The sequence below is a fragment of the Helianthus annuus genome, chromosome 5 (assembly GCF_002127325.2).
Source record: "Helianthus annuus cultivar XRQ/B chromosome 5, HanXRQr2.0-SUNRISE, whole genome shotgun sequence".
NCBI lineage: Eukaryota > Viridiplantae > Streptophyta > Magnoliopsida > Asterales > Asteraceae > Helianthus > Helianthus annuus.
In genome coordinates this window covers 104,231,171-104,249,342 of record NC_035437.2, presented here as the reverse complement: position 1 = coordinate 104,249,342, position 18,172 = coordinate 104,231,171, and the positions used below count along the sequence as shown (strand labels likewise).

Genomic DNA, 18,172 nt, shown 5'->3' with positions numbered 1-18,172 from the left:
ATTACAGAGTAGAACAAACCATAGGGGGTAATATGAAAGGGTAACATAGTCATTTCACATTCCATTTAACAGATCTGTTAACTTATTTGACGGCAGGGGGTAATATTGCGACATAACATCATATGTGGGGGGGGGGTAAATTGCAACTATTCCCTGGGAGGGGCTAACAGTGCCAATTGGCTCCAACCCAAGGGGGTAAAATTGCAGTTTACTCTATTTATTACATTTCAAAATTATTTATCTTGACATTAACAAAAGACGTACACTATATAAAAATTAATGTAATGTAAAGAGTTAAATGTCATTTTAGTTTCTGTAGTTTGGGCCATTTTGTCAGTTTAGTCCAAAAGTTTTATAACAAACAGGGTTTATAAAGATATAACTTTTTATTGATTGGTATATAAAATTACATGTGCTCAAACCATATAATATATGAGGTTCTTAAAAATGTAACTTTTTTCATTATTAATATATAAAATAAAGTTTACTCAACCCGTACAATACACAGAGTTCTTAAAGATATAACTTTTTTTATTAATTAATATATAAAATTACATTTTTTCAACCCATGTAATAAATGAGATTTTTAAAGATATTTTTTTATTATTTGGTATGTAAAATTACATTTATTCAACCTGTGTGATAAACGAGGTTTCAAAAATATATTTTTTTATTATTTGATATATGAAATTACATTTATTCAACCCGTGTATTACACAGGGTTCTAACCTAGTTAATTATATATAGAACAGCAACACAATTATAAGAATTCTGAACTTACTAAATTTCTATTGGACCGTAATGTATTGCAATTAATGGGCCAAGAACTAAAGGTTATTATCACATGCTATCTTATCTAAATTCACATGCTATCTGATCTAAATTGTATTGGCCCAAGAGATTTTGTTAGGTCATGATTTGATCACATGGAATTTGCCAAACAATATCAATTCACTTTTGGTTTATCATTGGGCTCAAATATACAAGTTACAACACAAATAATTACGAAAACACGATTGTAAACGAGTAACGTGTCGAGGGAAGATCTTGAAAGCTCGGGTTGTCACACCTGTGGTTTCAGTTTTATTGCCATTTTGGTCCAAAAATGAAATCAGGTTATATTTGTCTTATAAAATCCTTCTATTTTGTTCTTTTCTCAGGAGCAAAATGGTCATTTTAATTTTTTATGAAAAAATTAAAGAATATTTAATTAAGTGAACCCCACTAACCCCTCTCCCTCTACCTCCTTCCCCTGCACCTTTCTTCTTCATATCTCTCTCATACTCTCACAAACCCAACCCCCCCCATATATCTCTCTCTAAAGACCACCCACTGCTACCATACACCATTTCCTCGTGTCCACCACAACCACATCACCTACAACCATAAACCACCATTTACCACCACCACTGTAATACACCGCCGTTGCCACCACCATAAGCCACAACTCCAGCCGTTAAGATCATCACCATCTCCGATCGTCAACTGAACACCACAATAAACCACCACCACCACTACTAATACCTCCTCCTTTCCACCCTCAACTCTGATCTCCTCTTTCTATCTCCACTTTGAAACCCCAATGTCGCCACCATTCAGATCCATAAACCTAACTGCTTCTGCAACTCTAAATCGGTGAACAAAATCGTTCAGTTCTCTCATAATGCTGGTTTGATGTTGTTTATTAATTTGTGTTTGATGTTGTTGATTGAGTTGTTTTTGGTTTGATTTTGACTTAGATGTGTGTGATCTGTTGTAACTTTGTGTTACTTTGGTTTGATTTGTTTAGAGATTACTTCAGGTGGTTTGATTTGTTTATGAATTTGTGTTACTTTAATTGAGTTGTTTTTTGTTTGATTTTGACCTAGATGTCTGTACGAAGAAGAAGAAGAAGAAAGGGGTAGGCGAATGAGTTGCATATACATATGAATTCATTCCTAATAATTCTGCACTTGTAAGTCTTACATTCTTTCTTTGCAAATTCATTCATCTTGAATTCATTGTTTCATAATTTAAAACAATCGTACCCTTTTCTTGTTTTCTTTTAAACATGAAGAGGATCACGATCAGGATTAGAAACCCACTCCTACTCTTACTATTCCTCACACTTGTTGCCCGTTTTGTTCTCAACCCTGTCACAATTTCTTTATTTTGTAAGTCATCTATCTTTTCATCATCATATTTTGTATTGTCTTCTAATCAATTTTATGTTACTTATTCTAGTTGCAGATACATATGAATTCCTAATAATTCTATAGTTGTAAGTCCTATATTGTTTGTTTGCAAATTCATTATTCTTGAATACATTGTTTCGTAATTTTTGTTGCTAATTTATTTGCAGATTAATATGGATAATTTGAATGAATCTGTTGTGCATCATGATGGGGAAAAGGGGAAAGAGAGAGAGGAGAGAGGAGAGAGGAGATAAGAGAGAGGGAGAGGGGTGGGGGTGGGGGTGGGCAAGTGGGCAAAATGACCAAAATGCCCTTCACTAAATTGAGGAAAAGGACAAAAAAAACTAGGTTTTTTTATTAGAAATCTGAGTTGACTTTGCTTTTGGACTAAAATGGCAATAAAACTGAAACCACAGGGACCCTGATGTAAAAGGTTTGAGTTTTGGATTAAAATGACAAAAGTGACCAAACCTCAGGGACTAAAATAGCAGTTTACTCTAAATGAAATCATGAATCTTTGCTCTTATTTTTGCCACAATCAAGGAATCTGGACCTGAATCATTCCAAGCCCAACTGTACATTTTATTACTTAAAGAAACTCCCCTGAGCTCATTTTGAATATCACGAAGTTGTTGGGCTTCTGGCCCATTAGCAGGCACAAGTACCCAATTCCAACACCAGCAAGACAGTATGGTAAATAAGCTTCAAATGTTTGCTACGTGTTAGTGGTGCACAAATCGGGTTTTCTGAATACCCGGTTCCGGGTATGGAACCGGGTTCGGGTACGATCGGGTTCTACAAAATCGGGTATTGACAATACCTAGGTCAGGTCCGGGTTCGGGTAGGGTTCGGGTCAGGTTTTCTAATACTCGGGTATTATAATACCCTATTTTCGGATTCGGGTAGGGTTGGGTTTGGGTTTGGTTCGGGTATGCCTCGGGTATTCATTTTTTTTTGGATAAATCATAGAAATATAAAATGCAAAACCTTTTTATTTCATAAAACATAGAAATACATGACACCTAAATAATCATTGAACCGGATCGAATAAGATGATGAACATAGATAGCTTCGAATAACTTGATCGTCTTCGTTTATTGTTCGTCATCAAAGACCCCTTTCATCGGGTATAGAGATATAATTTAAACAAAACAAATGATAATACACTTTCTAACGGCTATATAGCCATTACCAAGCTACAAAACTCGAAAAAACACAAAAAAAAACTAAAAAACCTGAACAGGGTATTGGGAAATCCGGATCGGGTATTGAAAAAACCCGGTTCCGGGTTCTGGTTGAAACCAGGTACTCGTAAAACCCGGGTTGAAAACGGGTATAAAAAACACGGTTCCGGGTTCGGGTTTATAACAGTAATGCATACCCAACCCCTACCCTATGGGTAGGGTCGGGTTCGGGTATAAAAAACCCGGGTTTTATAATACCCGGTTCCAGGTTTTATTTTCGGGTCGGGGTCCAGGTCCAGGTTCGGGTTTTTTGTGCACAACTACTACGTGTTATACTGCTCTTAATGTCACACCCTGACTTTTGCGAAAGCGTATGATGTGTGACTGGTTTAATATCATTGCATTCAATCATAATAAACAACTACATGATCAAAACGGTGTTCATCCATTCATAAAATTTGAGTATTACAAATACCAGTTATTTAAGTTTCAAACAAAACAACCTTCAACTAAGATACAATTCAACAAAAGTGGATGACATCTTAAACTTGGAATTTACTTCTAGAAACAACACCCGCGCTCAAGATCCATCTTGTTACCTGAAATACATGTAATTTTGGAAAACATCAACAAAAGTTGAGCGAGTTCATGTGTTTTGTGTGAGTACTGGTAAACTTGAAAACCTTTGAGAGACTCCTTTGAAAACAGGTATGAAAAGTGTGTATGAACATACCAAATAAATGTTTTACAAGGACATTAAGGCATGTGAGGACATAGGGAGCACTCGAAATGAGTAGGCTTATACCCTTGTCGATTTTCCCTCGACTATGCCGATTTCCCTCGACTATGTCGAATTTCCCTTCGATTATGTCAATTTACCTTGACTGTGTCAATTTCCCTTGACTATGTCGATTTCCCTTTACTGGGACACCGAAGCACTCAAGTGATCACATGAGGACCATGAGTGGGGCTTGGCCATACCCGTTAGATCTAACCTTCGTCCCTAATTAAGAATTAATGGCATTTCAATATTAAGTCTATGCTCACATGATCTAATAGTGCATTTCATTGGCATTTCATACCGTTTAAGCATTCGTAACATGTATTCCACCCCCGAGAGTTATAAAACCAAACAAAAAAATAGTTAAGAGAAAAGGGGGAGCATGAACTCACTAGTTTGCGTCTTCGATACTTGTAACTCAAATCTCCTTAGCAAACACGACTCCCTACAATGTACTAGGGTCTATTAGACGAACGGGTCATGCCTTGACTTAGTATTTACGTTTCTTTTATGTCTCCAGTATTATTCCAAGTTATAATTCCTTGTTAAAATAATAACTATTTTAACTTTAAATTATATTTAATTTTGGAAAAATTAGTTAACAATATTTTTGTAACAATACTTCTCAAGTATTTATTTTCATATTTCCTTCCCAAGGAGGGGGGTATCTCATACATGTATTCTTGTATTCTTGTATTTGTAGTTCCAAATTAATATATTTTCAAGTCTCACTTTAGAAAATATATAATAACTTATTTTGTCCAAAAAATAATGTATTGTCCAGAAAATATATATTTTTCCCAAAAATCATATATCTTCTAAATATTCTAAGAAAATATATTTTTACTTCCAAAAATAATATATTTCTCTTTGTCGAAAATATGATATACTTTGTAATAATAACAAAAATCATGTTTTCATTTCTTGTGTCCAAAATAATATTTACCAAAAACATATTTATAACGGTATTTTTCCGGAATATTTTGTAAGTTACATTCTTGCGTTCGATTCCACAATATTAAGTGGGTAACTTATATATGTATTCCTTGTGATTTTTGGTATTATTTTGGATTGTAAGTTTCTTGGTATTTTGTTAAGTCATATCATTTTAAATCCTAAAATAATATAACTGATACACAAAGTATACAAATAATCACACACAATGTGTCTTTGATGTAAATATATATTCTAAATACATATTTATCCATTTCTATTTATAAAAAACCAACCTCCAATACTTGTATTTTTGTAACAAAGTCTATGGCAAAGTTTTTATTGAAAACCATAGTTAAAACACACTTGTAAATATTTGTTTAGAAAATATTTTTCTAAGTGTTTGTGTTTTTAGAAAATTTTGCCATAGTTTCCCCTAAAAATGGAGGTGTCCATGCTATCAAAGCATATCGTTTTCTTTTCAAAATCATCACAAACAATCAACAATCATCCTACACTTACCAAGTGCCAACACAATGCTACTTACATAGTAATCATGAACTTGAACTTTCATAAAAACTTGTAGTAACTTGGTAGTATGCTTAGTAGACTTAGTTACCCTTTAAAGTGTGTTTATTTCTTTAAAAACCTCATTCTTGAAAGATTTGAGTGTTTACAACTTGTTAGATGATTTTTCCAAAAATCATTCTTTTGAATTTTTCTTGTAAACAAAGTGTTCTTATACTTGTTTCAACACTAGAAACATGATTAGTTCTTTTTTAAAACAATGTTCATGTAAATCTTTGTGATTTAACTTAGTTTCTTTGGAAAACTATTTTAGAAATCATCCACTCACAAGACTTGTATTTTGTTTAAATCATCATTACATGAAAACAACTTTTATTATTCAAGTTCATGTAAACATAAGGCATGATGATCTTGATCTTTCACAAGATCATCACATTAACTTACTAGATCATGTGTTTAATCACAATCTAGTAGGTTCCATATGATGTCTAACATCATTAACACAAATAATCAATCAACAAGAAGCAAATAAACACAAATAAACACAAATCAACAAGTATTCATATGTTCATAAGCTTATGTTAGAGTTTTATGAATATGTCTTTTAATGTTCATCAAGATTTATAATGTATATCATCTTTTAACCAATAATATATGAAGTAACAAGAGTTCACAAGGGCCTTACTACTAGCACAAGGCTAGGGAAGAACACTTCATGTTGATGATGACAAAAGTGAAGGATAATAGCAATCGGGAGAGGTCCTTCAAGATCCAAGAGCACCGAGCTTCCTTAAACACCTTATTACACCTTAGGATGGTCTTGGAATGGATGAACTTGAGATGAAAATGGTGATGGTGGTGGTGGTGCTAGTTCTCGGCCGAGAGGGAGGGAGAGAGGAGGAGAGTTGTGAGTTGTGAAAGATGAATGAGGTTGTGATCTTGAGGTTAGAACTTATAATCCATGTTAAGCTATTACCCAATGGTTCTTATGTCACTTAAGTACACCACACAATCTTCCACCAAATCAAATGAGATTATATAAGATCTAGCAAGATTGAGAAGATCATGGTGGGGTCACATGGTGACCGTCCACTTAGGGGGGGGGTATTTAGTTGGGTTTTAATGTTTAGTTAGATAACTAGTTAGAATTCAAAGGGTATTAGTTAGTGTTTATGTGTATCATGCATTATATAGTGTGTTAGGGTGGTCGGGGATCATAACTAGCTCAGAAACATTAAAACAATGTCTTTAGTATAATTTTGGTGTTTCGGGTAATGTCCGGTTGTTCGGTTAGATACCGGTTCGTTAAATTGTCAAACTATACTGTTTAGTGTTCTTTATGTACCCTTTTGTGACACTTTTAATTCCCGACACTTAGGAAAGCATTCAGGACCATTTAGTCATATTTTTACATGAAACTAGCTTGTTAAAAAGCTTATTTTTGCTGAATTATGCAGAATTCTGCACTTTGGGTGAGTTTTAGGCACTTCCCGGCACTTAAACTATCACTTAGGAATGCAGTTTTGTGGTACTTACTTCCCTACACACTATACTAGTGTGGAACTTGGTTTCTGGCTCATACTGGGTCTCAAAACATTGTCTGTCTATGTACTGAACTCCCGTCAGTGCTTTTAGTTTGTCTGATAATGGTGCTAATTATGTTCTGTGCATTATTAGAACTATATCGTGTTGCATGTAGTAATGATAAAAGTCTTGCAACATGAAATGCAATTGTATGTATATAACAGAAATCAGAAATTCATTTGTCTTGTAAACTAGATCATGCACAGTTATTAAAGCACAAATTACTGTTCAATTAATGTACGGAATGTATGGAAAAGTGACAGTTGTCACACTTAAGGTCTAATATTAATTGCTATATATAGAATAAAAAGCCATAAAGAACAAAATAAATGGTCACTGTTCATAAACCTTTCATTAACTGTTATACACCTATACTAATGGGATTCTTGCGCACTTTGCTGCGGGCCTTTGTCATTATCGGTCTGGTTCATTACAGTAGCAGTACGATACCGGCACTCGGCATAGCAATCGTTGCCAATCGACACGTTTTTACATCGATTGAAAACCAATAAAAACGAATACCCGCACCGGTACTAGTGTTGTTTGGTCGTTATCAGTCCGTTACGATACCAATATCGTACAGACACTCGATATAGCTTACCTTACCAAAAATACTTTATTGCTAGTATTACTTTGTGTTCAAGGAATTTTATACCGCCACGTCGAGAATTCTATAAAAACGAATACGGTACCGTTACCGATGTTACTTGGTAGGGATATGTTCGGTTTGTGATTATTAAAAAAATCAACTATGTTCGAATACCAATGTTGTTTGGTCGGTATATCTTTGGTTTATGATGATAAATAAAATTAACTATATATAACCTGTTTGAATACCAATGTTGTTTGATCAATATATCCTCGGTTTGTGATGATAAAAAAATCAACTATACATGACTCGTTCGAGTAGAACTTTTATCGAATCGTACATAATAATAGGCACACGATGACGTTAATAATAAAAAAAAAACTATACTGATGTTGTACGGTACCGACAACGATGTTGTTCAGATAGTATCAGTAATACTAAAAAAGGCATTAAAAGTTAAAATTAAAAATAAATATTTAAGGTTAAAAATAAATATAATAATAATCTATTGTAGTATTGAAATGATAAAAATATAAATATATATATATATATATATATATATAAATATTATAAAAATCAAATAATCACTTTTCAATATAATATAATATAAGTATATATGTAATATATAAATTATTATTATTAGAGTAAATTGCGATTTTGGCCCCTGTGGTTATATCAGTTTTACCCTTTAAGCCTAAAAAGGAATCTTTTAACATCTGAGTCCCCAACGTCTTTTTTTCTAACCTTTTTGGCCCATAACAGTAACCCCATCCATATACTTTTAGGGGCCAAAATTGTTAGAAAAAAAGATGTTGGGGGCCAAAAGGATTAGAAAAAAAGACGTTGGGTGCTCAGATGTTAAAAGATTCCTTTTTAGGCTTAAAGGGTAAAAGTGATATAACCACAGGGGTCAAAATCGTAATTTTCAAAATGTGTGATCACGATTTTAACCTATAAAATACACAAATTTTTTTTTTCTCAAGAGTATGCCCAACCACCTAGGCCTCTACTTAAGTCCGCCCCTGATGCACATGACTCATGCTTTTACGTCACATACTATCACTGATTTTCATTTGAAACAAATTTAATAAAAAGGTGAAACAAGATAATTTTATAAATGAAAAGTCAATAGATATTATCTCGATTTTTTTATCTCTTTTTAACTGTAAATTTGGATCACTGACAGACCATAAGAATATCATTGTGTGACAAGCGGAACTATCCAATTATATACATCTCCGCTAGGCAATAATGTTTTACCAACTTAGGAGAAAACACAATCTGGTAAAAACCCACTTGTGAGAATCGAACCCAAAACCTCATGATTCCTAAGACTTATCCTACCATCAAAATATCCCTTGTCTATAATGCAAGGGCCGATTTTCTTGATGTGGATTGTGGAATGCTATTTTTGTACTAATCCCCTTGTTTAAAATGTTTAATACCTCAAAGAGAATCAGCCTAAGTTGAGTTGTCTCTAACTCTGTATTACTCTTTCTCGTACAAGCTCCAGCATTTCAAGATAACGACATGACCTTTTCTGTGCGTGCGTTTCTATTTATGCTATCACTTTTTGAAATAAAATAATCTTATTACAGTATTTTTTAAGTTGGAGATAATCCGATTGAACAGAGATAAAATGATTGTTTTTATCTGATTATTGTTGCCAGGGGTTTGCAAATGGTTACCTCACCCAATCTAGATCCATAAGAACCAAACATCCTTTTATTGATGAAATTGAGAACTACGAAACGGATTTTGAAAGGCTATGTAGTTTCAGGTCATAGCGGTTCTGATGGGTCAGAACTTTTTTACGTAACATGCCTTTAAGGGTTACATCTTCCCATTCTTTTAACAATTCCGTCAAAGAATTCCTCTGTATGGTTCCAACAATAGCCCAAGAGCTTCCTTTTTAAGTCAACATTTTTTTTATTTACTTTTCAAAAGAAAAGTAAAACTTTTATCATTCTCGACCTCGTCACTTGAAACATTATGTGAAACCATTATGTATACATCACAAAACAAAGATATTTGTATATATACATCAGAGAACATATCAAATTAAACATAATCTACTAATCCAAAGTTATGTAATAACTTTATACCATAAGTTGTGGTGTGTTTCCTTTTATTTTTTTCAAAAATACATACATATAAATACATTATAGCAATATACATAAATATATACTTCAAATTAGATATAATAAATGTATTATGTAATATATCGCATCCATATATATACATCTAGCTGGAAAATGTTCACGAAAAATTCCATTGTTATTTTTTAAATTTATATTTTTGATATTGTATTAATATTACTTGAAATCGATTACAACATGTATAAAAGAATAGCAAAGAGACGAAAGAAGAGTATTGTTTTATCTTTTGCATTAGCAATACATATCTGTTGGACCATTTCTATAAATTGTAGGTTGTTTTGTAGATTCTAATTAAAATACAAACGGTTCTAGTGTTAGAACTGAGACCCGACCTGGAACCGATATTATATAAATCTAGAATCGGAAACCGACCTATATATTCAAAAAGGTTTGGGTCCGAAGTTCTTGCTGGCTGGGTCCAAAGTTATGGTGGGTTAGAACCGCGAAACGTTCATCCCTAAATTTGTTTCAACAAAATATAAGATTTTGTATTCAAACTTATCTTGTTATTTCATCTATAAGTTGTTTTTACGAATGATAATAGTTATCACACTTAATAGTACACTATTAATTATAATATTATATTATTTTTTGTGTCTAAAGTTTTTAAGGACAAATTAATATACTCTCACATATTCTTATACATACACATTGAAAAATTTGAAATTTTCATCTTTTAAATAAATGAAACGCATCTTACCATCACAACATGTCTCTTAAGGACTTTTTAAATCCAATTAAATGGCGGAACTGGTGTGTCCACTAAACTGTCACCAAAAATTTTCAATTAGACTCCCTAGCTAGTTGTATACTATGGTTATGCGCAGGGGCGGACCTATAGCTTATTAAGGGGTGGCGTCCGCTACCCCTTGGTCAGAAAAAATTGGAAAAATTAGTATAAATTTTGGAAAAATTTGACGTTTTTTCGATTTCGTTACGGCTTATTTATAAAACGTTACCCCTTGGTCGGAATCCTAGATCCGCCACTGGTTATGCGTTCTCATTATACAAGGAAATGTTAAACAGATCAAATGCTCAAATATGTTGTCTTCTAAAAAACCTACCAACGCCGATACATCAAATTTTAAGTTTGTTATTATTCACATGTTTTATTTGTAAAATATAATGTCACACACGTAAAATAACAAGAATACAACATATGACTAACTCTATTGTAGGTGATGAGAAAATAACTTATCTAACATTTCAGATGGTATGATATATATTATCTTATATATGTATATGTTATTAATGTGTTTTCTAACTTTATTTTTTTTTCAATTTTTTTATTTGTTTCTTGTATTTTGTACCCTAACAAGGCTTATACCAACGCTGCAAAGAACCGTAAATTTAAAAAGTTGGGGATGTTGATAGATCCAGAATAACACCTTAAACAACAAATTGTAACAAAATATCATCATCAAATAATAATATTAAATAATAACTTAACACAATCTATTTATATTTCATAAATGATTTACATAATGGTTTTTAAAAGATATAACTTTTTTATTATATAGTATATAAAATTATATTTATTCAATCCGTATAATACACAGAGTTCTAAGCTAGTTATATATTATAACAGTAACTAAACTTTTTAGTTTTTTAATTAGTTTTGGGACCTTAATTTAATAAAGAGTAAACTGCCATTTTGGTCCCTGAGGTTTGGTCACTTTTGCCACTTTAGTCAAAAACTCAAACCTTTTAAATCTGGGTCCCTGTGGTTTCACTTTTATTGCCATTTTGGTCCAAAAATGAAATCAATTGATATTTGGCTAATAAAATCTTGTTATTTTGTCCTTTTTCTCAGGGGCAAAATGGCCAAATATAAGCTAATTTCATTAATTTAATTAATAATGTGTTATAATAAAATTATATTGACCGTTTTGCTCCTGAGGAAAATGACAAAATAACAGGATTTCGTTAGCCAAATATCAGCTGATTTCATTGTTGGACAAAAATGACAATAAAAGTGAAAACACAGGGACCCAGATTTAAAAGGTTTGAGTTTTAGACTAAAGTGGTAAAAGTGACCAAACCTCAGAGACCAAATGGCAGTTTACTCTTTAATAAATAAATTTTGATTGTAGTCGGGTGTACGTGGCCCAATAAAAATAGAGTACTGGAATTATCATTATTTGGTCCTCCAATTATAACTTTATATAAACCAACCCACCTTCCATAATTCCTATGTTATTCTAAACACTCCACTATCAAATTCAAACATTATTCTTCAACGAAAATAACATCTTGGAAGCAAAACAAGTACAACAACATGGAGGAAGCAAAATCAAGGTTCAAAAGCGTGTGTGTTTTTTGTGGCAGCAGTACTGGTAAACGAGACTGCTACAGAGATGCCGCTCATGAATTAGGCCAAGAATTGGTACGCTTTTTTTATGAATATAAACAGAGACGATTACAGACTAATGGCAGGTAGACGAACAACAAGTTGCGCCCACTGAGGGTGTAGTTGACAATTTATTCTTTGTGCTTTTAGTAATTAAACTCTCGCTTTTATGTATAAAAGGTTGCTAATTCCAAATTTATTATTATGATTAGTAGCAGTAGTTGTATTTATTTTGATAGTGTATTGTTATTGAAGGTGAAAAAGAAGCTGAGTCTTGTTTACGGTGGAGGGAGTGTAGGGTTGATGGGAATTGTTTCACAGGAAGTTCACAATGGTGGTGGCCATGTGTTAGGGTAATACATACATACATACTGAATTATTTTATATCTTAATTTCAAACCATTAGTTTTTTCCAAAAAAATAATATTTTAATACTTTCTCAGGATTATTCCAAAGACTCTCATGTGCAAAGAGGTATGACTTTATAAGTTTAATTTTTATATTATTATGTTATTCTATAATAATATAGATTATTTCCATAAAATATAGATAACGGGTGAGACAGTAGGAGAAGTAAGAGCGGTATCTAATATGCATCAAAGAAAAGCTGAGATGGCTCGTCATTCTGATTGTTTTATTGCCTTACCAGGTGCTAGTTCTCTATTTTACTTGCAAGTATATGTATAAAAGTTAGATTATGTGTTATGTCCGTGAATGTGAGCGTGGGGGTGACATGTCATTATCACTAGCATGTTAACACTGTGCCGCAAGGTTTGTGAACGTGAAAATGGGTTTGAGCGTGAGTGGGCTCACGGATCATCTCCACATGAGAGGGTGCAACATGGGTTTTTAATAATATTTATTATTATTTGGTGGTGTCATTCACAAAGCAACACAATACCATACTTTTTTAAAAAATTTACTCTAATATATTTAATTTAACTTTTCTTAAATACCTTGGGCTCATTAGGTTATACACACACTCACAATCTTGTTTATTTTTTCCTAAACATTCTAATATAAATTTTAAGAAAAACAGAGTTGTTTTTTTAAAAGTATATATATATTTTTGGTCACATATACGGTTTTAATACGTGTTTGGATCAATATTTCAAATGACAATTAATTGGTTATAAATAATTAATAAAATACATTTTAACAATGTTTAATGTTTAAACTATTTAATGGATCAAAAAAATAACTAAAATGACCAGTAACTATCACTTAGCATAACACATCTTTATTATATCATTTACCATAACACGTGTTTATTGAATCATTTACCATAACACATGTTTGTTGGGATGACTAATTAAAGTTTTTATTCAACTTTTGTAATGAATTTGTAATGAATATTTGTAGGTGGATATGGAACATTGGAAGAATTATTGGAGGTTATTACGTGGGCCCAACTCGGAATTCATGACAAACCCGTAAGTAACCAAACCAGCCTTTAACTTTCTATATTATCCCAAATAAGGAAAAAAAACCTTAAAAAGTCACCAAAAGCCAATGATCTCTAATCAATTGCTGGAACACTTCTATTTCTTTTGAGAGATGGAGGTTTAACTCCCACTTGCTATAGAGTGAGACACTGTTGGATAATAATAGGAGACTCAGGGAAATCTGGGTTGGATCCTTGAGCCAAACGAGTTTTACTGGTAATTTCACTGTCGTGCCTACGGGCGGGTGGGTTACTGGGTTTTTCCCGGATTGGTGGTGGACTCAGGTTACTCTTGAAGTACTCCATTTGTCCAATGGGTGCCCTAAGAACACTCAGGATTGATTCTGTTGGTCGTTCAAAACATCTTTTCATTAGATTCTTCTAAACCATTTTCCAAATAATAAGGATTCTTCGTAAACCTTATAATCGAACCAAACCGTCGAAACCAAAACATGTCAGCCGATTATACCATTTTGAGATCCAAACACGTTATTTCATTGTTTGGTTTTGACTATTTTGTGGTTTAACGTTTTGTTTCAGTTTTGAACTTGAGACTGGTCCTGTAAACTAGGCCACTCAATTAACCGTTATAATTTATAATTTTCTTTTTGTTTTTGAAACATATAATTATGTATATATAGTCATGATTCAAACGACAATTACCGAACTATTAGTTTGTCTAAACCGGCTGATCCAAGCAACCAATCCAACCCCGCCAATGCGCTCTTTCGTTCCCTGAAACCGTAATTAACGTGTGAAAACTAGCCGAAACGAACCATAAATACCTTAATTATAACTAGAAAATAAGAGTGTTTCGTCTCTTCCTTAAATTTTATCATTTCTTTTAATATTGTTATTAGGAGAATATAATGTATCAACGTCCTATACTTTTCTTTAACGTATTGTTATAGAAAAGAAAATAAAGTAGATAAAAGACTCTTGAGGTTGTGTGGATAAATATATTTCATAATGAGATTCCTCTTTTATAAATTAGTTTTTATTCCGTGTAAATCACCTTATATAAATAATTTCATAGTGAACATTCAACAATTGGATAGGTTGGCTTATTGAACGTGGATGGTTACTATAACTCCCTACTTACCTTCATTGACAAGGCGGTGGACGACGGGTTCATCATGCCAATACAACGTCACATCATCGTCTCTGCCCCGAACGCAAAAGATCTTGTACAAAAGCTTGAGGTAATAGCATTTTTATATTTCTCAATTAAAAATTTATTTGCCATTTTTCTTTATAATTGGCCGTTTAAACACATAAGAGTAAAAGTTTGACTCATTATATAAATTAAAATAAAATTATTCTAAGCATTTGAATTCTATAAAGTTGGAATGGAATTTGAATTCTTATCAATAAGAATAAATATATGTGCTGGTAGTAGAGTACACGTAATATGGAGTAGGGGGGTTGTACAGTACAAGTGGTTGATGCATGTAAGGGTGTGGTGTGCAGGATTACGTACCGATGCATGATGGAGTGGTGGCTAAGGCAAGATGGGAGGTTGAACAAGTGGAGTTAAACGCATCTTTGCACACTGAGTTAGCCAGATGATAACATGACAGATTTGGACATGTTACTTACCTCCGTTTGTCTCTTTCTCACTAGTTTTCTAGGGGTGTTATTGGAAGAGTGAAAATGTAATTAGGGTGTTCTTTTGTGTTTGTTAAGAATTAAGAGTTGATGGTAATTTGGTATTTTACTTTACTTTGTATATAAAAATTTAGATTGTATGTATGATGTAATGTAATTGTAACAACTGATTATCAATATTATCTGCTTTGTTTCTGATAAGTTGCTCATCAGAAACTCACATTTGTTTTTTTTGTTTTGGTGAGACTTTTCAAGAGATTATCCATCTTAATACTACTCTCACATGAGCACGTTTAAAGTGGAGTTTTCATCTGCTCCACGGCTAATGTGTCCAAAACGTCTGTTGGTGATTAAGAAGTAGGGCAGTCCTTATGAACCAAAAATCTCTCCTAACCACAACAGTTGTAGAATTTGCCTAGGCAATTACAATGGTCCATATTAATCTTCTGTGTATCGTTACAATGATCTTGTTAAATATTAACAAATTAGTGGGCGTAGGGATGGCAAAAATACTCACTCCCGATGGGTATACTTGAAATCCAAAACATTTGTAGCAAGTATAGGTTGATTAAAACTATATTTAGCAAGCAATAATGTGTATGGAATTAGGTTATATCCGACCGAATCACCTAAAACCATATGCATGTTACCCAAACCATATATCAAAAAAAAAAAAAAAAAAAAGATTAAACCTTATATCCACATAAGGCCTAACTCTTGTCAGATGAAGTTTTATTCTAGTAGCTCGTTATGTGCAAAACGAGATTTTCTTTAAGTTATGTATTTTGATTATGTTATATCTAACTAGGTTAGAACCCTGTGTAATACACGGGTTGACTAAATATAATATTATATATCAAACAATAAAACAATATATCTTTAAAAACCTCGCTTATTACATGGGTTGAATAAATGTAATTTTATATACCAAATCATAAAACAATATATCTTTAAAAATCTTGTTTTGTATTAATGTAAGTTTATATATTAAATAATAAAAAAATTACACCTTTAAGAACCCCGTGTATTGTACGGGTTGAGTAAATTTAATTTTATATATTAAATAATGAAAAAAGTTACATTTTTAAGAACCTCATGTATTGTATGGGTTGAACACATGTAATTTTATATACCAATCAATAAAAAGTTATATTTTGTTATATCTTTATAAACCTTGTGTATTACACGGATTGAATAAATCTAATTTTATATACCACACAATAAAAAAAGTTATATTTTTAAAAACCCGGTGTATTACACGAGTTGCATAAATGTAATTTTGTATAGTAAATAATAAAAATATTATATTTTTAAAAAACCTCGTTTATTACACGGGTTGAATGAATCTAATAAAAAATTATATCTTTAAAAAAATTAACGGATATACTCGATATATGATGGATGAGATGATTGCGGTGATGATTCTTATAAATGTCACGTAAACATAGTGAATACCGTATTTGAGTTGAGAGTTGAACACGAAAATAAAAGTATAGAACCAATAAACATTGATTAATGTTTTTGTTTTCCCCTTATAAACATTTATGAAATAGGTTCTACCCTAAGCTACTTTAGTTTAATAAAATAAATAAATCATTTATGTTATATTAATTTATATTTGTTGTACTCTTTTGTTAATTTCAGGATAAATAATTTTGAAATCTAATAAATATTTCAAAATATTATATTATCTCATAAACGAATTGTTTAAATTTATATTAAATTTAATTTTATAAGTATCTTTTAATTAATACTAATTATGTATAATTAAGTAGGAAAGAGGGGGAAAAAAACTAAAAAATAGATGGCTTTAATGAATGACATGTGTCCTCTTATTGGTTTCTTTTATTACAACAACAACAATAATATAAAAGGATTACTAAACGGTGATTTGAAATTTGTGAATATATTATGTTTATATTAATTGAATAACATAATATCAGATTTTAAGGAAAAATAATTAAATCTATTGAAAATTTCAAAATATTATATTATCTTATATACGAATTATTTTTATGAAGTTAAGATATGAGTGTAACATTAATAATTAAATTTATATTAAATTCAATTGTATAATTATCTTTTAATTAAATTAATTATTGATAATTAGGTAGATGGCTTCAATGAATGACATGTGTCTCATAAATAGTTTTTTTTTATTATAGTAGACTAGCGGTAAGACCCGTGTGTAAACACGAGTCGTTTCTTAGAAAACCATGCATAGCCCATATTGACTGAGAGTAAAAAAATAATTAGTGCAGACTTATAAAATTGATATACACTAATGGTCAATAGGTTTATTCAACAGCAATTACATTTTGTTGATAGCAAACTACTTTACAAAATTAAACTAATGATAGGGTGATTTGGGATTTTGTAAAAATGTTTGTTTTTTGTACTACTTTACAAAATTACATAGAATTCAAGAAAACGAAACAACAAATTAAACAGATGTTGAGTTATTCAAAGTTCTGTTGAATACCAAATGAGATGTTGACCAAAATTCAAACAGATGTTGACCAAAAGTCAATCACATGTTGACCAATAGTCAAAGAGACGTTGACCTTAAACAGATGTTAGGTTTAAGGCCCCACATCTATTTATGGCCAAACATCTGTTTAAGATAAAACATCTGTTTAAGTCCAAATATCTGATATAGAAGGCCAAACATCTGTTTAAGGCAAAACATCTGTTTAAGGTGAAACATCTGTTTATGGCCAAACAACTGTTACTGTTTAAGGTCAGACAACTGTTTAAGTCGAAACCTCTTATATAAAAGGCCAAACATCTGTAAGTCTGAACAGATGTTTAACTTAATCAGATCTACTGTCTTCTCAC

General features: G+C 31.9%; 1 protein-coding gene across 1 annotated transcript; it reads left to right on the top strand.

Moving 5' to 3' along the window:
- The first annotated feature begins 12,075 nt into the window (after nt 1-12,075).
- On the top strand, nt 12,076-15,535 carry LOC110941145 (cytokinin riboside 5'-monophosphate phosphoribohydrolase LOG5). The gene is made up of 7 exons (XM_022182766.2): nt 12,076-12,318; nt 12,538-12,635; nt 12,726-12,756; nt 12,832-12,931; nt 13,645-13,715; nt 14,785-14,928; nt 15,197-15,535. Exons 1-7 carry the CDS (start codon nt 12,211-12,213, stop codon nt 15,293-15,295), a joined length of 651 nt encoding a protein of 216 aa, XP_022038458.1. The 5' UTR covers nt 12,076-12,210; the 3' UTR covers nt 15,296-15,535.
- Nucleotides 15,536-18,172: the final 2,637 nt, after the last annotated feature.